Source organism: Festucalex cinctus, chromosome 1, assembly GCF_051991245.1.
Source record: "Festucalex cinctus isolate MCC-2025b chromosome 1, RoL_Fcin_1.0, whole genome shotgun sequence".
NCBI lineage: Eukaryota > Metazoa > Chordata > Actinopteri > Syngnathiformes > Syngnathidae > Festucalex > Festucalex cinctus.
This window is the reverse complement of record NC_135411.1, coordinates 6,627,155-6,651,067: the sequence shown is the minus strand read 5'-3', so window position 1 is coordinate 6,651,067 and position 23,913 is coordinate 6,627,155. Positions and strand designations below refer to the sequence as shown.

General features: G+C 37.0%; 3 protein-coding genes across 6 annotated transcripts; 1 reads left to right on the top strand and 2 right to left on the bottom strand.

Moving 5' to 3' along the window:
• Positions 1–733: 733 nt before the first annotated feature.
• On the bottom strand, positions 734–6,271 carry plekhj1 (pleckstrin homology domain containing, family J member 1). 2 transcript variants are annotated; one of them, XM_077513438.1, is made up of 7 exons: positions 6,046–6,271; positions 5,424–5,547; positions 5,229–5,296; positions 5,041–5,107; positions 4,134–4,224; positions 3,836–3,899; positions 734–1,627 (listed from the first exon to the last, which is right to left on the bottom strand). In XM_077513438.1, the coding sequence occupies exons 2-7, from the start codon at positions 5,515–5,517 to the stop codon at positions 1,535–1,537; spliced, it is 477 nt and encodes a 158-aa protein (XP_077369564.1). In that variant the 5' UTR covers positions 5,518–5,547; positions 6,046–6,271; the 3' UTR covers positions 734–1,534. The 2 variants fall into 2 exon arrangements, with proteins under 2 accessions (XP_077369564.1, XP_077369557.1); XM_077513431.1 differs by lacking the exon at positions 6,046–6,271 and having other exon boundaries at positions 5,424–5,953.
• On the top strand, positions 5,408–10,875 carry sf3a2 (splicing factor 3a, subunit 2). 3 transcript variants are annotated; one of them, XM_077513395.1, is made up of 8 exons: positions 5,408–5,716; positions 6,998–7,295; positions 7,374–7,420; positions 7,500–7,609; positions 8,861–8,910; positions 9,006–9,146; positions 9,708–9,776; positions 9,850–10,875. In XM_077513395.1, exons 2-8 carry the CDS (start codon positions 7,098–7,100, stop codon positions 10,105–10,107), a joined length of 873 nt encoding a protein of 290 aa, XP_077369521.1. In that variant the 5' UTR covers positions 5,408–5,716; positions 6,998–7,097; the 3' UTR covers positions 10,108–10,875. The 3 variants fall into 3 exon arrangements, with proteins under 3 accessions (XP_077369521.1, XP_077369514.1, XP_077369530.1); XM_077513388.1 differs by lacking the exon at positions 5,408–5,716 and adding an exon at positions 6,073–6,405; XM_077513404.1 differs by lacking the exon at positions 5,408–5,716 and adding an exon at positions 6,488–6,544.
• LOC144013971 (uncharacterized) lies at positions 10,863–23,893 on the bottom strand. The gene is made up of 8 exons (XM_077513419.1): positions 23,805–23,893; positions 18,770–18,868; positions 15,348–15,451; positions 13,039–13,067; positions 12,880–12,955; positions 12,660–12,779; positions 12,482–12,582; positions 10,863–11,379 (listed from the first exon to the last, which is right to left on the bottom strand). Exons 3-8 carry the CDS (start codon positions 15,439–15,441, stop codon positions 11,032–11,034), a joined length of 768 nt encoding a protein of 255 aa, XP_077369545.1. The 5' UTR covers positions 15,442–15,451; positions 18,770–18,868; positions 23,805–23,893; the 3' UTR covers positions 10,863–11,031.
• Between the last annotated feature and the right edge of the window lie 20 nt (positions 23,894–23,913).

Below are 23,913 nucleotides of genomic sequence, written 5' to 3'. Positions count from 1 at the left end.
GATGCTAATCATCAACTCCGCATTTAATACTTTGGCCTTCAGTGGTGGAATATTTTCCATCCATTGTCCCCAGCAGATGACAGAAACTGACAAAGAAAGGAGGAAAAAATGCACAACATACATACACGGTATTTTTTTTCAAATAGTTTTAGTAAGCTAGTTATTTTACTTTGTCTTTAACTCTTTTTTTTTTTTTACATCACAATTATAGAAAAAAAAATCAACAAACGGGCCATCCAAACCAAATTTGAAATCTCACTGATTTAAACAAAAACACACGCACACAAACAGTCCCATTGCTAATATGTTTTCACCTTCATAAAGCAAAACTACTCATTCTGAAGACCCTGGGATGGTACATAAAAGCTGAAATCTTATTAGGGGAGGGAAAAAAACAAAAACAACCTTACAGCTGCATACATTTTGTTGGAAGTTGTGCAGCAACGATAAATAAAGTAAATGACCGTTGCGAATAAATTCGTTCAATTTCAGACTGCCAACATTGGCCAGCAGAGGTGTCTGCTATATTTTGCGTTATGAATTCGATGTTTTAGTCATTTAATTCATTTATTCACTTACCTGCTTGTTAATTGATGTAAATTTTATTCACTTGTATACTAACAATGTTTTGTTTTATTTTACTTATCTCACTCTTATGGCGGATTCCTGTTTCATGTTGAGTTAAAAAAAAAAAAAAAACGTCTGTAGAAGTGAAAGGAAGTCCACAAAGATGTTCAACACAAAGAAAATAAGGAGCCTTTATGAACTCTCCTCATAAAACAGATGCGTATGTAAATAAACACGTTGCAGCCGACAAATTGTTTACATGTAATGTGTGGTCAGAACTGTAACAACATACAAGAGAAAGTCAAGACTGGCAACTAAGGATGGTCCAACTTAACCCAAGAAATGAAAATGAAAGTGCAAGAGGAAAAAAAAAAAACAAAGTTAATTCAAGTACATTTTTGAAACGGGTTGTAAAATAAACCCTCAAGACCAAGTAAAGTTTTGTACTATGTGCAAAAGTATGTCTTCTGACAAAACAAGTAGTTTAGACAAACAAGGTGATAACTCATTGAAGATTTTTTTTCTTCTCCCAAGCAAAAAAAGAAAATCAATATATAAAAAATATACTGTACATAGTTGTGGCTCAACTCAGCAGTTCCAACAGTAAGTCTTGCTTGTAAGCACATTTCTCTTAATTGTTCCCAATTGTCCCGATTAAATCTCCCAGTAGCAAATTAAACATTGCCTCAAAGACTGACAAAAATCACATGGTCGAAATATTACAGTAGGCTTCTAGAACTACAAAAGAAAGAAAACGTGCGATGAGGAAAAACTGGCCCCAAGTCGGACAGGATTTGGAAAGTGGTTTTGAGAGCCACACGCTGTTGACGTCCCGTTGTCAACCGATGGAAACCTCAAAACGCGTGCACAAACGCTCCAAATGCTTACAGTGACGCCATCGTTTGTCGCTGTCGGAGTGTGGTGAGAAGACGTGAGAAGAAAAACGCTTCTCGGTGGAGTTTGCGCTCTACATGGAGGAGGCGTCTCCGGGCGAATGTTGCAGGCCGTTGGTGACTTGAAAACGAGCTTCGTCTGAAATGCCGTACTGCTCCAATGGATCCTGCGGACACGGTAAAGTGAAGATCGGGTTGTATGGACGTAGGGCGCGACCGATATGCATTTTTTTTAGGCCGATGCCGATTATTGGCAGGAAAAAAATACTGATTACCAATTAATCTGCCGATTATTTAAAAATGTACCGTATTTTCCGCACTATAAGGCGCACCTTCAATGAATGACATATTTTAAAACTTTTTCCATATATAAGGCGCTACAGTAGAGGCTGGGGTTACGTTATGCATCCATTAGATGGTGCTGCGCTAAAGGGAATGTCAACAAAACAGTCAGATCAGTTAGTCAAACGTTATTAATAGATTACAAACCAGCTTTCTGACAACTCCATTCACTCCCAAAATGAATAAACAGCTGTTTTATTATTTTCTCTGAGGTAAAGCATTAGTATTAGCTAGCGATCCAAGATAGCGGGATCTTCTTCGTGCGCGTCACCGATCGTGCAGGGTCACCGATAGCGTCTTGACAGCGAGACCTGTTGCGGCTCAATATTGATCCATATATAAGTCGCACTGGATTATAAGGCGCATGGTCAGCTTTTGAAAAAATTGAAGGCTTTTAGGTGCGCCTTATAGTGCGGAAAATACGGTATATAATACATAAAATGAACCCTTTCCCCAGTTCCTTTTCGATTGGTGCCATTACGCACAAACTTTCATTATTAAGATTCTCTGCTTTGAATGGAAGTCCATATACGAAATGTCATGACGTACACAAAGTTATTGTATCGATGTATGTGTCAATAATAAAACCATTCTTACTTGTTCAAAACTGCTGTAAAGCATTGACCTTTTCTTTTATATAGTTTTATCTTGTGTCATTTTCACAAGTCTTGGGACTTATTGGGCTAACCTGGGAATTGTATTTCCTGCCATGTCATGTGGAAATGTGTGTTAAGATAACATGGATGTTTGCGTTCTTGAATTTTGAGAAAAGAAAGTTTTTGAATACTTGAAATATCAACTTTATGATATAACTTGAAAGGGCAACGACAAAACAAAAACAATAAGAAGGTGAAATAAGAATAGAATAAACTAAAATAATAGCAAATGTAAAAACAGTAAGAACAAACATTGACTTTTCCTGTGCGTTTAGGCCTCTTGGGGGCAGTGTGGTGCCGTGCAGTCATTGGAGTACACACTTAAACTGAGTACGGAAGAAAGTTGCGATTGAATTCTATTAACTCTTTTCACTACCAGCCATTTTAGAAAATTTCAAAATTTTCAATACCCACGCGACATTACATTCAATAATTATATATAAACCGAATCTACCAAATGACAGAATAGAATAGAATACTTTTTGCCTCGTCCCGTTCTTTTCTAATTGACAGTAGAAAAATGTAGGTTTGCCAAAATACAGCCATTTCTCCCATGGACTCTGCAAATTTGTTTATTTCGTATAAAATGGGGCAATGATGTCATCTACCGGTGGTTGGGCATCAGTAAAGTTGTTTCCATGTTTGACATTTACAGTGGAGCATAATCAGATACTTCCCATCTATCCCCACTCTGAAAAATTATAATTGACAAGTATACTTGTCACCGGGAGTGAATGAGTTAAAATAACTAATTTTTCACACATTGAGAAGAATGTATGCTTTTGCGTAGTGTTTTCTCATCTGTGGGCATGTGTTCCCACAAGATTTGTGTGTGGATATTCATTATTTGAAGGAAAAACACTCCCGAAGTTGATGCTAACTTCCTGTTAGCGTTTGCGAACTCACTGTTAGCGCTAGGCTAGCGATGTTCTAAAAACGAAGCAAGTTTAAATATACAGTGGATGTAATTCTTAACGTTGTGTATTGTTTTACAGTTAACTCCAACTGCGATGTCATTAAACAGCTTAAAGGAAGCTTTGGGATAACAGAATAACATACACTACACACTTGCTAATTGCTAAATGCTATGCGAGCAAAATGGTGCATTCAGGGTACTTTCACAGTGTCGGAAACTTCGTTTTTCTTCGGTAACGTAAGGTGAAAATAATCGGCCATTTGGCCCAATTGGCCGATGTTTGAAGGTCAATAATCGGCCGATGATAATCGGCAGCCGATTAATCGGTCGGTCCCTAATATGAATGCGTTTTTCTTACCGTTTGGCTGATCGAGTATGTAAAATTTGGTGAGCTTCTGTGAACTGCAGCACATTTTCCAGGTAAAATGTTGATAAGCATGGATGCAGAAAAATGAAATTACTTTGCCAGTGAGTCTGTGGATCTCAGTTCTGTAGAAGATGAGGTTCCTTCTCATGAATTCGTAGCTGCAAGAGAGAAGAGATTGTGTTGTTGTTTTTTTCTCCCCCCCATCAAAAATTATTCGATGGAAAAGGATAATCGATTTGAAAAAGATTCGATATTGACGGCCCGAGTCGCCACCCATTGGTGTCAAGTCGTCAACAGAATTTCAGGCTTCATATGAATTAAACATGCAAGATGACCCTATAATGAACTAGTCACTCATTATGTATCCGGACAGAGGAAAGACTCGCTCTCACCTTGCCTTGATGATGGAGTCGCTCCACTTCTCGCACTGCTCCTCAGAGTTGCACTCAAAAAGGTATTTCCTCTCGGCATCTTCGAGGAATGCTGCAAACCAAAACAGAATCGAACACGTACAGAGTGCCGTGATAGTTATTCTCTATGCTAATTCCATTTCAAATCAATTTCAAATCACGTGTTAGCTTGCAGACTTTGTCAGATGATCTGGTTGAATACTTTGGTTTTAAATATAATGTACCTTGTTTATTAACACAGAAAGTATATTTTGAGTGTTATGTAAGCGTCAGGTGTTAATGAATACTGTAATAAGTGTGTTTTGATTTGACTTTTTGCGCACAACTGATCTGCAGATATTTTATGCAAAATAGGTGATCGGCTGTAATGTAATAAATAGCCCATTGATCGACGACATCATTGAGCCGAGTTGCAATATTTTAAAATAATTGTCTTTTTTTTGGCCCCTCCACTACCCCATTTTTCATGTACTGAATATTTATTTTTAGTGTTTAATTCTTATTATTTTTTCCCTAATTTTGTACGCTATATTCGTGGGCCGGTTGAAGTCAACAGTACGCAAGTTCTTTAAATAGATCAGCTAAATTGGTCCATCTTATCAGATTTTTTTTTTTTTTTTTTTTACTCGCCAGCTTCAAACTCCTGATCTTGTAAAGAAGAGTTTTGATAAGCACAACAGTGTGTTTTAAATGTCTTAATGTGTCTAAAGTGTCTGGTGTTCCTTCAGAACTTTTCTACTGGTGGAAAGACGGCGTGATTTGAAACATCTGCCTCACAGACGGGTGAGATGAGATTTGTGTCAGTTCATCAGCGGCCCTAAAAAGGATACACTGGGAAACACTACATTACAATAAGTCAAATGTCAACTAATTACTGTCTGTCACTCACCAATGGAGAACGTCAAGCTGTCCTCCTTCTCCACTCGGCACTGCTCCAACAGCAGAGCACCAGCAGGCTAACAAAAGGGAAGGAAGGAAGGAAGAAAGGAGAAAAAAAAAAAAAAAAAAAAAGTCATTTATTGAAACAGCTCATGAATGGACAACACGTGAACACTGTAGTAGCGTAATTGCACTCACTTCTTCCTCATCAGTCTTAAAAAAGAAGAGGAAGTTCACAACGAGTTTCACTATCCTCCTCTTCACAACTGTAACAACAACAAAAAATGGGAAACAAGGTGACGACTCGCATACCGGAAGCTGTCATGTGGCTAAACGCTGCTAGGCTAAACGAGTCCGACCGAAGCAAATAAACAGCCGAGCCGGCGAGATTACCGTCTCCTTTCTTAGGTCCTCGCATGCCCAGCTCGGCGACCATTTCCGAAGGCTGTCGGCTCAAATGGATCATCTCCTTCTCGTTGAAACGCATCGCTGACAAAAGTTGGGCTTGCCGCGACCGCTGCACACGTTACAAACGGCCGCTGGCCATCATGAAATTGAAAGCACAGCGACGTTTGCGAATATAACGTCGTCAGAAACACCGGCTGATGTCGTTAAACGAGTTTCGCCATCGCTCGATGTTGTTTGCTGGATAATGACGGAGAGGAGTTTGTTCAAGAAAGGCAAAGGTGTGTTCTCCTTCGAGACGTAAGGCAGAAACACTCCTCTCGGCTCCTTGTACGGAAGTCGCAAAGGGTCAAAAACCGAAATCTTATTTCATTTAACACGCAAACAATTTACTGTATATTGTATTTTTAAATCTTTATAAGTCAAATAAACATAAAAATAAAATTTAATAACGAAAACAGTCCGTTCTATAGAAATCTACAGAGCCAAATAAAAAAAAAAAGTCAAATCAAAACAAGGTTTACTAATAATGACTACAAGGATCTTCTCAAAAAGTAGAAGCCAATCTTCCGTTTGTCACTTTTTAAAAACCTTCGCAGACCCATCCTACCAGCTCTCCTGCTCGTCCGCGGGGGTCGGGTGGGGGGCGCCGAACGCGCGAGCTTATCCACTGAGATCCACTGCGCTGCTCCAATTGATGTAATTTGTCTGCTTTCCAAGATAATTTTACTCGAGGAGAAATTTTATTAGTAGCCACAAAATATAAATTCTAACAGAGAGAAGATTTGGCACGAACAAGTGACTGCAGTCTGCAGGTGACGTACTTTATGCGCCTTCCGACCACTAGATGACGCTAGCCACACAATTGAAGCAAGTGTTGTCCGGTGACGAAGAAGAATAAATTACATGCGCACGCGCACTACTCGCTGTATTCGTTCACAGTTAGCGTGATCCTTGCGTTGTATTGTTGGTAAGTGTTGCATTGGCTCTAAATAAACCTCACACACTTGACGAAATGCTTACTGATAGCGTATGTGAGTGGATTTTAATGTCTGATATGGCAGCACACTTCTTTTGGCTTTTGTAATTCGATGGTCGTGTGAGAAACGGTTTGTTATAAGCTCGCTAACTGTGTTACTTAGCATTAGCTTTGCCACACTTCATCCGGGAGTCACCGGTAAAGTAACAGAAAGCAAGTTTGCGTATAGTTAATTGTTGGACTATTCCAAACGTCGATTAATCTAAATATGGCAGGCATACCGTAAATCGCCGCCTATTAGCGGTTCGGTATTCGTGAAATCGCTCAGTTTTGGATAATATCCGCGGTTATTTGCTGATATTATAGTAACTGCTTGGGATCACAGTGTGTGGTATATTTACTGTCTATTACTGTCTATTAATATAGGCTATTATAACCATTAGGTTCGGGGGGAGGTTGTTCTCGAACTTATCATTTACATATTAACATGATTATAGCCTAAAAAAAAAAAACGTGGTTTATAAGCAGACGTAAGCTTCTGCTTTATAAAATTCAAACTTTAACTGCATATTTCTCCTGCTAGGTAAACCAAGACAAGGACAAACGGAGTATCTGTCCAGTGTTGGATCGACTGGGCGCGTGCCTGCGAGCGTCTTCGTGTTTCTGTCAATCACTCGGCAAAAATGGATTTCCAACATCGGGCCGGAGGGAAGACGGGAAGCGGAGGGGTGGCGTCCTCCTCGGAGAGTAATCGGGACAGGCGAGAGCGCTTGCGCCAGCTGGCTCTGGAGACCATTGACATCAATAAAGACCCCTACTTCATGAAGAATCATTTGGGATCGTATGAGTGCAAACTTTGCCTGACGCTTCACAACAACGAGGTAATAATTCGATTACGTGCATGTGGATTTTTTGTGGCTCAAGTGCAATATCAATGAAGTTGTTCTTGGTCGTTATAGGGGAGCTACTTGGCCCACACGCAGGGAAAGAAACATCAGACCAATCTGTAAGTACCACATCATCTTACCGCGAACGCCGCTTTTGTTTCCACGCAATTAAGACGTTACGGTTTTGTTTGTTTTCAGAGCTCGGCGAGCTGCCAAAGAGGCCAAAGAAGCTCCCGCTCAGCCAGCTCCAGCAAAAGTCAAGGTCGAGGTCAAGAAGTTTGTGAAAATTGGTCGGCCCGGGTACAAAGGTAAGAGAGTACGGCAAACGTGATTACAAACTTGGCACAAAATGTTCGGTGTACGAGTCTTTCGGTTGAAATTTCATAATGAACTTAATTTGACTTTTGTTATAAATCAGAACGCACGCGTCCAACTGTTCAATGTTGAAGGGATTTTGCTGTTCATCATCAAAGAACTGAACGGCATTTCCACCGACGCCTTTCTGTGACTCTTCCAGTCTCGCTATTGTAACACGCTGATGACGTAACAATTTTTATGGGCGAACAGGAAGTTGTGCAAAAAGTACTCACATTTGTATTAACAAGTTTAGCGAAGGTTTCAATTAGGTTCATCAGTAAATTTTAGTGCGTTTTGACTTCATCCTGAAATGTAATCAAATATCCCCAACTTTTTGTGAGTATGAGTATTTATTCAGGAATACAGTGTTCCCTTGCTATAACGTGGTTCACTTTTCGCAGCCTCTCTGTGTTAAGGATTTTTTTTTTTAATGCAATTTTTAATGTACCTATTTTATAAAATGTATGGTTTGAACATTAAGATTATTTTATATATATATAAAGAGAAATGTGAGTAAACGTAAATGCCTCGATGAAAAAAGTGTATAAACTGTGTTGAGAAGGGTTTTAGAGGCTTAAAACATTTATAATAAATGCGGATTTCATTTATTGCTTTTTTTTGTTGTTTTTTTTGTTTTTTTAATCTAACCCCGGCAGAAAACAAGGGAACACTGGATATTATTGTTTGATTTTTGGATTTGTTAGTTTTTATTTAAGTTAGTTTATTTATTTATTTATAGGTTAATTAGATTTGTGGTTTTTGTTTTTGTTTTTTTTTGGGTGGAGGGAGTGGGCGGTGAAAATGCTTCATTTTAGTTAAGTTTGCATTAGTTTTACTGTAAGTTTTTTCTTATTATTATTAATATATGAAATATTTGTCGAGTGCAACATAATAATAAAAAAAGAAGTCACTAAGTATTGTGTAATAAAGTAAGGCTGCAATTCCCAAATGACTTTTTTGACTTTCCTCCTCCTATACAAACAATACAGCAATATTGAAATAAATGCATTTAAACTGAACCCTGAAAGCTCATATGTGTCAGGCAAGAACAAAGGATATAATTATTAGTTTTTGTTAAAAGCATTATTATTATTATTTTTTTTAAATGAAAATGTTTTTCAATTTTTGCTTTTGTCAACTATAACAACATTAGTATGTATCATGCGTACTCATGTCATGTTTTTCTCATCGTGTCTTGTCAGTAACCAAACAGAGGGATCCAGAGTCTGGGCAGCAGTCTTTACTTTTCCAGGTTGGCGTGAATTGAAATCAAATGAAGCTGTACTAGAAATGAATAAGGACGCTAAATTCCATATCTCCGAATTTTTTATTTTATTTTTTTTTAAGATTGACTACCCGGAAGTAGCGGAAGGTATCGGGCCCAGGCACCGTTTCATGTCCGCATACGAGCAGCGCATCGAGCCCCCGGACCGCCGTTGGCAGTACCTGCTGCTGGCTGCAGAACCTTATGAGACAATTGCTTTTAAGGTGAGCCACTCGGATTTCTTTTGTTTCTCTTTTCTGTGTCAGGATGTTTAAAAATTCTTTTTGACTGCCAAATGTTATCAAAAAAAAACCAACGGTGCCAGCCAATTTGGAGCATTTTCACTCATCTTTCAAAGCAAACAGAATATCGTGCGGTATGATGACATAAATATGGTGGATACCATATTAAAGATTGGATTCCATACTTTCATGAGAAAAAAAAAAGTATGTTTCTACCTTATTCCGTTCTTTAGTAATCACCATTTGAAATTCGGTAATTTGAGTGACATAAGCGAAAATACAAAACTATTAAGAGAAAAACAAGCATTTTGTGAAAAGATTATTATTTTTTTTTGCATAACAGTGACTTTGACAGTAATATTTTTTGTTTAGTGACAAGGCAGCGCGGCACAAGATGTTGCGCTGCCCATTGAAAGAGAGAGAGAACAAAAATACTTAATAAACGTAAATTAACGTTTTTGGCGGCATTCATTAGGATTTTAGAATACGTTTTTAAACGTTTTTGGCGGTCAAAGAGTTAACCAACACGTTGGCTCGTTTCAGGTCCCAAGTCGAGAAATCGACAAAGCTGAGAGCCGCTTCTGGACACACTGGAACCGAGAAACCAAACAGGTACCAGTTAGAAGCTGAGATCACGGAGAAGGTGTGCGGTTTTAATTACATGTTTTATTCCTCCCCTCCGTAGTTCTTCCTTCAATTCCACTTCAAAATGGAAAAGGCACTCCTACCAGCGACGGGTCCGCCGCCTCCCGCCAGTATGAAGCGTCCCCCGCCTCTTATGAGCGCGCCTCGCCCACAAAACGAGTCCATGCCCCCACCCCCAGGTGGGATGATCCTCCCCCCCGGTGCTCCCGGTACCCCTCAAATGGCCTCTCAGATGTCCATGCCTCCGATGCCCATGAGGCCGCCGCCCCCCGAGGCCCTTGGAGTGGCGAACAATTGATCGTCTTCTTAGTTATACGTTTTGAAAAGAAATTCATTTTTAACTTTTTTGTAATTAAATATTCTTGGGAACAAAAAAAAAAAAAAAGTTTGGTCTGTATGTCTTCTCTTATTGCTGCAATGAAGAATGCTTTGCTCTGCTCCACATTCACATAACCTAGCTATATGTTATCTTAACAGACGATGACTCAAGAAGCTCAAGAACCAGAACATGTAACGCAGCAGAATGGTTAGCGCCAGTCTGCTGTTTTCTGTTAAGAAATGATTGCAAACTTGACCACACGTGCTCAGCAATCTGCCACTCACATGCACACACACATAGACAAACAAGTACACTGTGTTCCAATTATGTTTTGCATTTGCATTATTAGTGTTGGAACACCTATGGAACTAGGGGCGTGGAAATCAAATAAAAAGAGAGGGTGAGGAGGGGATTTTTTTTTTTTTTTCAGAGTGCGGTAGGGAATTTTATCACTTCCTCTCCTTGCGAGTCTTGAACTGAGTGTCTTCTATTTGTTGTGTTTAATAAACATCAAGCAGGTAAACCTGACAAGATGGCATACATCAACATATGTCAGGCAATTCGAAATGTTCTGAAGAAAATGTCTTATAATGCTCAAAATGCCACATCTGTGACTATAAATCTCAATTATGTCTAATTGTCATGTGCACACTATTTTTATATGATTGATTCTAAACTACTCAGATGCATTTGCACCGTTGAGAGGAAAAAAATAGTGATTGAGCTGCCTCATGTTCAGCACAAAGATTTAATACAATGAGCACATTGTTGTCTTTTATTTCAATTTCTTCCCTGATTGTATTGAGAGATGCGATATAAGCAGCCATTTTGTGGACTAACAAGCAAGTCATATTGACTCACGCTAAAACTGTAAGCAATTTTGTGAAAACCGAGGACAAGAAATCATCCTTTTTGAGTCTTTTTCTTCTTTTCCATCTGCTCCATCTTTGCGTTGGGTACCACCTCCTCATTTTCCACCTTTTGCTCATCTGTTTCGTCACGAGGAGCCTTCAGGGTGTCCCCTTTCTCGTCGTTAGCCTCTTGGGCTCCGACTTTCTTGGCCCTCATGCTCTTTAAAGTCCCCTTTCTCTGCTTCATGAGTTTTTTGTCAGGCATGGGCTTATTTCTGAGACCCCTCGAGCTTTGGGCTTTTGTTCCTCTCCTCGTCCGTTTGTCATCATCGTCGTCTTCATCGTCGTCATCAAGGTCCGGAAGCCACCAAAATAAAACTTCCCACAAGGTTGTCTCAGGCTAAAAACATAAAAGTGTGTGTTTTAGTTTTAGATGGCACAAAGCAGGGTGGGCTTAATCTACCAATAGAAAGCATGACTATGTTACAAAAACGCAATAAAAACGTCGCACTTCATTTATCTGAGAACGTAATGGGCTAAAAACATTTTAAAACTCACCACCCCTGAGGCGAAGTTCAAATATGTACATATAGTGCTTTGTCATCATTTTGTGCCAAGGAAGGAACTATAGTGCGTTTTTTTCTTTCGTTTTTCCTTTTTTATTGACACAACTGGATAGGAACTACTGTATGTTGAAGTGAGTTGAGAATTTTTTGTGACGTGCTTTTCCGCCATCTTGTGGCATCTCAGTGACAAAGCACTATGTTGAGGGTTACAACGGTTGGATTATTAAAAAAAAAAAAAAAAAAGGTTTATTCTATCAATTATTTTATCTGTTAACTGATGAATCAGTTAAAAAAAAAACATTTTAATTCCATTCCTTTATTCAAAAGCAGAACATTTCAAATTGACTACCTGTGAAAATGCACAAACATTACGATTTAAGATTGGTCCATAATATCAGAAAATAGGCACACAAAAAAATGTACAAGCAAATGTTTTATTTTGATATACTTTAATGGAGAATATTTACCAGAGAATATTTAATACTGAGAAGCTGAAATTCCGAGGATTTGGGCAATTAAAACTAAATTTAAAAAGGCATCTAAATAATTACTTGATGATAACACATAATTGTCGATTAATTGTTGCATCTCTAATTATGTTGAAGTGAGTTGAGGGGCTTCATTTTGTACTTTGCCACCATCTTATGGTCAGCACTATTATTGATTCCCTGGGCAGATTAATGACGACACACAGAAGCTAAAATCCGATTGGACAAAAATAAATAAATAAATAAATAAATAAATAAATAAATAAATAAATAAATAAATAAATAAATAAATAAAATCTAGCATTCACATTCACCCACTGGAAGAGTTGCAGCCCAGAGAAATGCGGATAAAAAAAATTATGTTACCAATAATTGTAGGCCTACTAGAATTCTAGCTTTAAAAAAATGTAGTGTTTGTGTAATAATATTCTATATTTCTCCATTTTACCTGCGGTGGTTTTCCTCTGTGACGTAACGTGTTAGGCTGCCTCACGGTCAATTCCACCTCTTGCTCCTCCCCTTCCGCTGTGCCGCGACCACGCAGGGTCTCTGTCACGTTGCAAAGACAGCGCTCGGTCACGGCCGGCCATGTCAAGTTTCAACTTCCGCCGTTCCCTTTTGCTCACCGTGAAGTCTGTGGAAGCCTGAGGTGAGGACCAGGATGGAAATGGCCACGAACAGACAGCGGTTGAGGGTGACGTTCTCCCACGGTCTTTCAATCTGACTCAGGTTCTGCATGGATGCGGCTTTTTGTTCAATAAGGGAGGGGAAAAACAAACAAACAACGATTAGTTGTTTTGGGTTGTTCTCACGTCAGCTGGAGAGGAAACGTACATGGAAACGTACATTTCTTTGGAACGGTTGGCTCCGTAGGTAAAATCTTTGGTTCTACTTTTGGGGGCTGAGGAACTGCTGACATTTCCTATACGGTAATAAAAAATAATGTCAGATACAAATTGTAAATACGAAAGCAAACTACATCATACTGCTTGTTTGGCTACTAACCTCTTTCAATTTTTTGCTAGCATACATTTCTGCAACAATAAACAAATTGAGATATGGATTAAAACCAGGCAGTCGTGTCTGTCGTAAACTCAAGAGACGAAAAACATTTCAAAAAGACAATTGATGGGAGTACACCAAACATAATAATATACTGTGCTATTATTATTATTATTCGTATTATTATTATAAAGGCATAAAAATATTTACACATAAATCAGCCATGAAATCAGGAAAAAATAACTATAAACAATAATAACTGGGATGTGTTTAACCCTGTTGGGAGCTGATTGGAATACTTGGAAATCCTACCCCATTTCACCATTTTTTTATTTTTTTATTTTTTAGGGTCTGTAGGGGATCCGTTTTTATTTCACTGCCTGACTAAAACTTTTCTAATATCAAAATCAATTTCCTCGTAGGAAACGATGTAAATGGTTTTCAGTAGCAGTTAATATACTGAATATTTTTAAGTAGCAATTTAACATTGGTAGTGAACCACTGTGTAATAAAATTAAATTAAAAGTAAAATTACTCAACATTAACTGTATTATATACTAGGGATGCAACGATAACAGCAATATCGTGATATTAAAACTATATCTATATCGCGATATTAAAACTGCCACAATATATCGTCGTCCTCATGTCACGATGATATTAAAAGTAGGACATCTGTTCAAAAAAAGTCAGGTTGATTTCAATTTGTGCAGCTCTAGCACCCTCTGGTGGCTAGTTTTTTTATTGCAGTTTAATTTTCATAAGGCATGTTTTGGCCCTAGAGTGGTTAGCACGTCCGCCTCCCAGTATTGAGGACTCGGGTTCGAGTCCGGGCTCCGGCCTTCCTGGGTGGAGTTTGAAAGATTACCAGTTAATATACACATTAAATTGAAAAAAGGGAACGCGAGTACAAATTAGGAGGAACAGATATTTTCTTTCTGCGATTGGCTGGCAACCAGTCCAGGGTGTCCCCCGCCTACTGCCCAGAGCCAGCTGAGATAGGCTCCAGCACCCCCCGCGACCCTTGTGAGGAATAAGCGGTCAAGAAAATGGATGGATGTTCTCCAAAACAAAATATAGAACAAAACAAAAAGAACGATGTATTTCGACTCACAGTGTTAGTTTTTGGAACAATCTGGATTGTGAAACAAAATCATCTCAGTCTATCTGTATTTTTAAAAACTTGACAAAAGCTCAATTACTGGGAAAATACATATAGCACAAGGACATGCTGCTGAATCGTTTTATAGTATTGGTATATTGAATTTGAAAGCGTCTTAACCGCTCTGTGTTGATTATTTTTAGGGCTGGGTATTGCCGCCAACCTCACGATACGATACGTATCACGATACAGGGGCCACGATACGTATCGCGATACATATGTATCCCAAATAAGACACACTTTATTTTTTTTTTAAAACAAAATGTAGGAAAATTGGTACACTGAGACAGGTGCCATGTTAAGTTTATCAAAAAATAAATGTTGACATTCTTCCTCTGCTTTCATTTATCTTAGTGTCCAATTACCGGTGAGCTATTTTTGCATTAATTGAAGGCAATTAACTTCAAAGACGCTGCTGGTTTTGACTTTTTAGGTACAATGCAAGCCGCAAAGGCAAACGTGAACTGCCGATTTAAAGTTAACGAGCAATATCGATTCTGACGCCTGCGTATCGATACGTGTATTGTGATGAGGCCCGCAACGATATAGTGCCGTATCGATTTTTTGAGCACACCTCTAATTATTTTGTTGTTGTTGTTGTTGATTAGGGGCAGATAACATGAGTTTTTTTTTTTTTTTTGTTTGTTTTTTTTTTTTTTTTTTTACTTCTTTCTGTCCCTTTTTCATTTCTCTTTTTTAAGGAATGCACTAACAATTGAATTGAATATGACTTTATGCATGGTGCTGATTTGAAGTTTTGTTTGGCTTTTGAGTCATTTTGTGTTCAAGATCCAAAATGCTTTTTTTTTTTTTCTCACCAATTCTCTGCGGGAAATGATTTAACTCCACTTTACAGTGAGCCCGATGCGTCATTTCAACTCCTAACATGGAGCCTAAGGAAGGCTACAAGTAAGGTTTTGATCCCCTGGGGGATCACGACCATCTACAAAAATAGTATTTGATAATCTCGTCCAAAAAAAGCCTTGTGGGATTTCAGATAACGATTCCTGTCGGGATCGAGGAATGATTCGCGCGTCGACCAGCTCGGGCAAGAGATCGCGTTTCCATGGGACCGCGCAGGTAAAAATATAGTTTGGCTTGCGATCGTTGACGTCATTGATTGCACGTTGATCACAGATTGCGTCACCACCTGGTCGTCGGATCTGTCGAAGGGGCTTCTGCGGGGGGGGATCGTCTCTTGGTGGGCCTAACTCCTCTTCAAACGTCTCGTAGCTTTCCTCCATCTTGTCGCTCCTGAGACAAAAAAATGACACCGAGGGGATTCAACGTGTCACCTTGTGCATTGTGGAGATTTCATGGAGAGGGACAGCTGTTCAATGATGTCAGCGTTTTTCCATTTGGAGTCCAAACGTTTTTGGGGGTTTTTAACACTAGAGGTGGTAAAAGTACATTTGTAGCTCAGATACATGAAAAACAAAATCGACTTAACTCATTCACTCCCAGGACATTTTCGCAGTTTTACTGGATTTGGACTGACTTTGCAAGAATATTGTGTCCTTTTACTATAAAAATATGGAATCTACCAAAAAGAAAGATTAGAGCAGGGGTGTCCAAACTACGGCCCGGGGGCCATTTGCGGCCCGCCATCCATTTTTTAGTGGCCCGCAACATAAGCCAAAAATGACATTTGACTCAGTTAAAAAAAAAAAAAAAAACACGGGTGCTATTGGTTTATTTTAGTAAACTAAAACTAACGAAAAAACAAAAATTCAAAACGGCAATTTCGTTAACGAAATAAAATAAAAACGAAGATGCTTTTTAAAAAAAAAAAAAAAAAAACTAACTGAAACTACATTTTATGTTTACAAATTTAACTAAAATGAACTGTAATTATTGCAAACGTGCTTCGTTTTAGTCTTTGGTAATTAATTTAATGCTTGAGCCTTTGGGGAGGATTTTAAATGTGATTTTTAGTAGATTTATTTTGGTATACACTGGAATAATGATGATATAAGGGTATTTTTTAAATATTGTGCACAAGTAATACACTTAAAAAAAACAAACTAAAAACTAAAACTAATACTGAAACTAACTAAACTAAAACTAAGCATTTATTAAAGAACTAAAACTAATAAAAAAACAGAACCAGAACCACCCTGAAAACTATTAAAACTAAATTTAAAAAAACAAAACTCAAAACAAAATACAAACTAAAATGAAAATTCCCAAAGTATAATAAATCTATTGCCATATTGCAAATAAATTGGTTTATATGCTGTACCATTTTTTATAAATATGCAAAAGGACAAATAAATTATTTGTACAATTTTTAGGACAAAACACAATTTCTCTTCATAACATTATGTGGCCCTTGCGTCCTTCTGATTTTCTGTATGTGGCCCTCAAATGAAAAAGTTTGGACACCCCTGGATTAGAGCCTCTTCTTTCATAAGGAAAAAAAAAAGTATATTTCTATGTGTTTCCATTTTGTATCAATTATATGGCTAAGTTTCACCATTATTCACAAATCTGTTTAAAATAGTGGGGAAAAGACCTTTTTGATCTCTTATACTCTGATGCCATCTGCTGGCCGTTTTTGTAATAACTACCATTGGTTCCAGCATTCTCTTCACTTCAGGAGCTGCATCAAAGCCAAAACGTATAAATACATCTTTGGGAGCACGGTAATATTTAAAATAGAACGTATTTATACGTTTTTGGGAGTAAATGAGTTAATTTATTGCAGTCAATCACATTTTTTTTTCAACAAGGATATGCTGCTTCACTGTAAATTTCAAACTTACAATGCAAACAAATGAACTGATCCAAAAAATGTGATGGCTCATTTTAGATCTAAACTTTCTTTTCTATTGCTGATTTTTAAAGAACGAGAAAATCAAACTTTGTGGGGTTTTTTTTTTCCTGGAGAAAGGAGAGAGTCAATTCTTTCATGTGGTAGATTTGATGTACATAAAATCATTGCGGGTCTGAAAATGTCAATATTAGAGACAAACTCATGTTTTGTTTTGGGTTTTTTTCAGGGTCAATAACAGGAATGTAACGATAAAGGCAATGTCGTGATATCGCGATATTAAAACTGCCACAATATATCGTCGTCGTCATGTCACGATATCTGTTCAAAAGGTCAGGTTCATTTCCATTTGTGCAGTTCCAGCACCCTCTGGTGGCTGTTTTTTTTTGTGCAGTTTCATTTTCACAAGGCATGTTTTAGCCCTTCTATGTTTCAAATCCACACTAAATGGTCAGATGAAGGGGAACGTAATATGCTTGTGAACAGAGTCAATATGTGGAGGAACTCAATTTATTGTATTGTATTAATTTCTTATTTAATGTAATTAATTAATTATAAATTAATTAATTAATTATTTTTAAATAATAAAAATGTATTAATTTATTGTAATGCCTCAATATATGTATTATATTTTTATATATTTTATCTATATAATATTTATAATATTTTAATATTTTCATTGCTGTAACGTACAATTTTTTTTTGTATGAGCTCTTTTTTTTTTAATTTTTATTTATTTTTATTTATTTATTTATTTATTTATTTTTTACAATATTGAGACCTTTTGTATCACCAACCTCCCCACAATATCGTGATAGTTATCATATCGTGACCTTCATATCGTGATATCGTATCGTGATGTTTGGATATCGTTACATCCCCAAGTCAATAATGAGACCGATAACCGATATTTGGAGCCGATATTCACTTTCACTGAAAGGGAGAATGTTGGCGTCAAAAACAAAAGAAAAAAACAAAACTAAACTAACCCCAATGCTATCATTTTTTTAAGCATATAATTTATTTAACAACTTGACAGATTTGCAAAATATATATATTTTTTTAATCTTCGACAATCGACATCTTTGTTTTAAAATTCTAACAAAAAAAGTTGAGGGAACTCCTGCAGGGTGATTAGCGTTTATTAAAAAGTTAAATTAAACACGTAAAACAAGTTATAAAAAGCTCACTATTGTTTTCTGCAGTATAAAGTTGCCTCAAATTTCAAAATATGTATCTGAAATATAAAAATTCCACTTACCTTTTAAATTCAAACAAAAACAGAAAATGCAGCGAGTTCTCGGGATCAGCAGCATCTCTTATAAAGTTAAGTGAAAATTGAAATAAATAAATCCCTGAAGTTAATTAACATAGTTTGGCGTCAGATTTAAAAAAAAAATAAAAAATAACGCCGATACCTGTCAAAATGCAGAATATCGGCACTGATAATCGACCCAGCCAGTCAAATAAAAATTAAATTCAGAAACGTATTTGTACCTGGACATGCATCACCTTCCTACATTAAAAATCACAAGTTCATCTCCGATTTAAGCGAAAGTAAAAACTCTTGACGACCTTCACATTTACATTTAAATTGCTGCGAGGCTCTCGTGACATTTCATGCCAGTGAGTTAACGTCCTCGCGCCGCTATAAATAGATGTGAGCAAAAAAAATCCTGACGCGGTCGTCCAATGGATGCACACAGCACAAAAGAAAAAAAAAAAAAAAAAAACTGATAGTATCAGACAAAGTTATAAAGGCCTGACCTTTGACCCGCCGCCGTGAAGCGAGAACCTACCTGACTCGACATTTGGGGCACCCGAGGCGGCGTCGAGGGGGGACCTTTGTCACACACTTGCAGCTCCTCCGCGGAGGCAGCGGCACAATGTGAACGGCTCTGACGGCCACAAACAGGTGCACGAGAATAGAGAGAGAGAGAGAGAGAGAGAGAGAGAAAAAACAAAAAGCACATCGTGTCAAGTCCGAGGCGTTGACTGAGGCCGTGTTGACATCAGCATGTGGCCAACAAATCACCACACTGGGCATGACGGAGGGCGAGAAAGAAGGACCACGGGGGCACGAAAGTTTGGTCAGACCAAGTCACAATACATCATGAGGGTCAAGGGTGAGCTGGAGATTATCCCAGCTGACTTTGGGCAACAAGCGGCGTACCCCCAGGACCGGTTGCGAGTTCGTGATACATCTAGGCCAGGGTTGTGCAAACTTTTTCTTTTCTTTTTTTTTTTTAAAATAATTTCCCTCCCCTTTTTCTGAATGTTTTTTGTTCTGTTTTTCCGAGTAATTTTTGCTCCTTTTTTTCTGAATATTTTTGAAGTCACTTGGAGTTCGGAGGTTCAAAAACAAAAAAATAATTTCCCCCCGTTTTTTCTGAAAGTTTTTTTTTTTCTGTTTTTACGTGTAATGTTTCCTCATGTTTTTCTGAATATTTTTTAAGACAGAAAAAAAAAAATCAGTGAAACAGAAAAAATATGAGCAAAACAGAAAATTAAATTAATTTAATGTAATTAATTGAAAAATTAAATTATTAAATTAAATACTACATTAAAAAAAAAAACTAATATACAATAACATTAAATATATGTTATAAAACATTGACTTAAGTAAAGGACTTGGAACCAACAATAACATTATATTTTTAAAATATGAATGTTAAATTATTAAAATAAAATGAATTCATTTCATAATTTATTTTCATTTATTTAAAAATTTAATAATTAAATTAAATACAACTACTTTTTAAAATAATATATAACATTATATATATGTGTGTGTATATATATATATATATATATATATATATATATATATATATATATATATATATATTTGTTTTAATACATTGACTTATGTAAAGGACTTGTAACTAATTTAATTTGACCAAAATCTTGTTTTCCTTTCAAAATAAACACTCCGATCTAAGTACAGCGTGCCTCGGCTGCCGATGATTGAAGTTAACCCAGAACCAGAACCTGCTAAACACTGACGACTATCGACCGTGCCGGACACAATGCATGTGGAAGGTAAACGAGCATGCACTTCCGTTATTCACCAGCAGAGTGTGCTATTGTACTTGGAGGTTTAGCTTAGAACTTGGCAGAAATACAGCATTGGCAACGTTTCTTCTGTGAGTCCAAATTTTACGACACTATAAATCAGTTATTTAGTGCGCAATAACAAACCTTCATGTTGTTTATTTATTTATTTTTACAACAACAGCATACTAGCCTTTAAATATTAGAGGAACGGTAAATTTATTTACAAACGTCTAAGCGCTTACAATTTTTACTCGTCATCCTTCTATTAGTATCACTCTCGTATACGCACATACACAAACATGCATAATCTAGAGTCTTCAATCAAACAAACAAGTATGGTTTTTTGGGGGGAATGTCAGATGAGGCGCCCAAGAACAGAACAAGACATACAATATGTTGTGTATCTGTGACTTCAATTTGAAAACCACATTTGAATTTCACAGATTTTAGTCCAGTTTTTATTAAGTGAAGTACATTTTCGTCCCGTCGTCATTAGTCGACGAAAATGTATACTGATATAGTCCCAGTTATTGTTTATTAACTCATTTGCTCCCAATAACGTGTAAATATGTATTTTTTTTTATAATGTTCTAAGTGTCCCAAAGACGTATTTATATGTTTTTTTGTTGTTTTTGTTGTTGTTGTTTTTTATGCTAGAGCATACAGAAGGCTTTGATGCAGCCTCTCAACCGCAAAGAACGGTTGCAGAAATGGTAGTTATTACACAAACAGCCAGCAGGTGGCAGCAGAGCAAAGGAGATCAACCAGGGCCAGCTAGAAAAAAAAAGCTCAATTACTTACAATTTTGAACAGATTTGTGAAAACTGATGAAACTTAGCTCTCTTCTAATGCTAATTGCTGCAAAACGGAAACAGATAGAAACATACTTTTTTTTCCTGATGAAAGAAGACCCTTTAATCTTTCTTTTGATGGGTGCTTTTATAGCAATAGAACACAATATTCTGTGGGCCTTGCAAAATCAGTCAAAATCCAGTAAAACAGCCGGGAGCGAACGGGATTGCGAAATGTGAAAATGGCGGCGAGTGAATTGAGTTTATAAGGGTTTTAGTTGAGTCGAGTCTAGTTTTAGTCTGGTGAAAAATGTGTGTTGACAAAATTACTTTTGTTTAGTTTTCAATGACGAAATTAGCACTAGTGGTCGGGTCACGTTTTTGCTTTGCTAGCCCTTGCCGACCACCTAACTACGTCCACCCAAGCGTGTTATCTAAAAATCAATTACTCATCATGACTCATAATGAATTAGTGAAACTGCTAATCACTTTCCGATGACGCTTTCATTTCGACCGAACGGAAGAGAAGCAAGAAACAAACGTCGCGTCTTTCAAGCTAGTCGTTCATTATTGTGTCAGTTTGAGGGAGGAACTTTGCGTCGGAGGCAGACAAGAAGCTTTAATGAGGCGGCAAAGGAGCGGCTCCGCCCTCACATCTGCGTCAGCGTCATTTCAAAATCTCATTTCAGATGACACGCCGCTTGATTTCCAGACTGGCAGTGGGTCCTTTTTTCTTTGATTTGCACCCATATACGGCTTGTCCTCCCCCGCTTGTGCTGTTTGTGCAGCGAGCGGCGCCTTTCAGCCCCCCCCCCCCCCCCCCCGCTTGTCGACTGATTGAAGATAATTACAGCTATTTTGCCGGCGCTTTCAGCTTGGCCTTTGTGGGAGCACTTACAGATGGAAGAACACGCCAAGCTGAAGCTCACGCTGGCTGGCGGTATGGATCCGCTGAAAATGTCACTCGGTGGTATTGAAACATCTGAAAAGTGCTTTTGAAAATTATTCAGCAATTTTCTTCTTCTTTTTTTTTTTTTTTTTTTAAGTCAGAGTTTTGGGTGGACAATTTCATCACAGATGAGCTTGTGTGTTTTGGCTCATAAGCAGATCCTTTCTTTTGCTGTATTTGAGCCTTTACATCACTTTGGTAGAGGTTAAAGGTCAAAGTATAAGGGATGACAGGTCCAAAACTGCCAAAATTCAAAATAAATAAATTACAAAAAAAAATTAATGAATAAATAAATAAATAAATGACTAAAAGTGAAAATAAAAATGAATATAAAAAATAATTAAAAAATTATATCCAAAAAATAAATATAAAGGGAAATAAATCAGCTTTTATTTTCACTTTTATTTATTTATTTATGTATTTATTTATTTAGTCATTTATTTATTTAATCATTTATTTATTTTGAATTTTGGTAGTTTTGGGCTAAATAAATGACTAAATAAATAGACAAATAAATGACTAAATAAATAGATAAATAAATGACTTAATAAATAAATAACTAAATAAATGACTTAATAAATAAATAACTAAATAAATGGCTAAATAAATAAATAAATACATACATAAATAAATAAATAAGTGACTAAAAGTGAAAATAAAAACTGATTTATTTCCATTTATATTTATTTTTTGGATACAATTTTTGAATTATATTTTTTTGTATTCATTTTTCTTTTCACTTTTAGTCATTTATTTATTTATTTATTTATTTATTTAGTCATTTATTATTTTGAATTTTGGCAGTTTCGGTCCTCCATCGACAGGATCTGATAATGTACATTATAGAGTGGTATTTCTCCTTTTCATATTCTTTATCATTTGTTATTAAATATACTTATCTTTAAAAGTACAGTGTGTAGAATTTTGCGATTTTTCAAAGTTCAATGATTTTGAAAACCCAGTTAATTTCCATAATGTGCAAAAAATAAAAAATAAAATAAAATAAAAAGGTCTATCACATCAACGTATGATACATGTTTTTTAAATATAATCGTAGGTCTAGTAATCGCTACTTATTATATAGGTGGTGTTGTGCCTTACAGGAGGCTGACATGTTTGGCCACCATCTTGCTGCTACGGATACCCGAAGGAGACAAACTTAATGAACATAGTATTTGGTGGGAGGTTTGCAAATGGTGGTTTCTGTTTGAGTGCACGTGCTTCAAAGTTTCTTACTTAGGTGGTTGCATTTTATTAGTTCACCACTAGATGGCAGGAAAAAATTACATAACTGTGCCTTTAAGAAGAGATTTCAGTGTTTGTTTTTTCCCCAAAATGAAAATAAGTAAGTCATGAAATCAAGTGCATTTTAGACACAAAGTGATAAAACAAAAAACTAAAATATTTTTTGTTTTTTTTGTCTGTCTATGCCAGCAATCTACAATGACACACAAAACAATTAAACGTTCTTCCACTAGATAGCAGAAGATACAATGAAGCTGTTCATCCACTTGTTGCCAGTCACACAACAGAGTAAAATAAATTTGTGTCCACCTGAAAAGGCCCAAGTTTCATACCAAGTAAATTTGTGCGTAAATACTTTCATCATATAATTATTTTTAGCCATATAAGTACTTTTTGTGCCATTAGATCGTAATGTAAAATGTGTGCCTCGGTTCAACAAAGGTTCGGAAACAGTTTAGTCTTTATAAAGTAAATGATGATGATTGTGTGAATTTAATTTGAATATTATAAGACAAAGTTTTTTGTTTTTAGATGAAAATGTTCATGTTTACACCCGACGGCGTCCTTCTTTAAAAGTGATATCATTGTTGCCAATCTGTCGTCCTGAGAACACTTCTGTTTCAGAACTGTGGGAATGAGTCAGACCTTTCTTTCTGTCCCTTGCTTCACACCCGCCGGCTGTTGTTTGTCGCTCTGTTGTCTTCTTTAAACGTGTCTTTTCCATCTCTCCACCCTCTCTGCTATTTATTACTTACATAACCAAAGCTGCGCGGACTGACAGGAGAGACTCACGTTCTGGCTGCGTCACATTCGCCCCGATAGGAACGTCGTGTGTCTGCTTGTTTGGCGGGGGAGCCATAACAGCGGCGCACTTCATCGCAGGCAAGTGGCTAGCGTATTA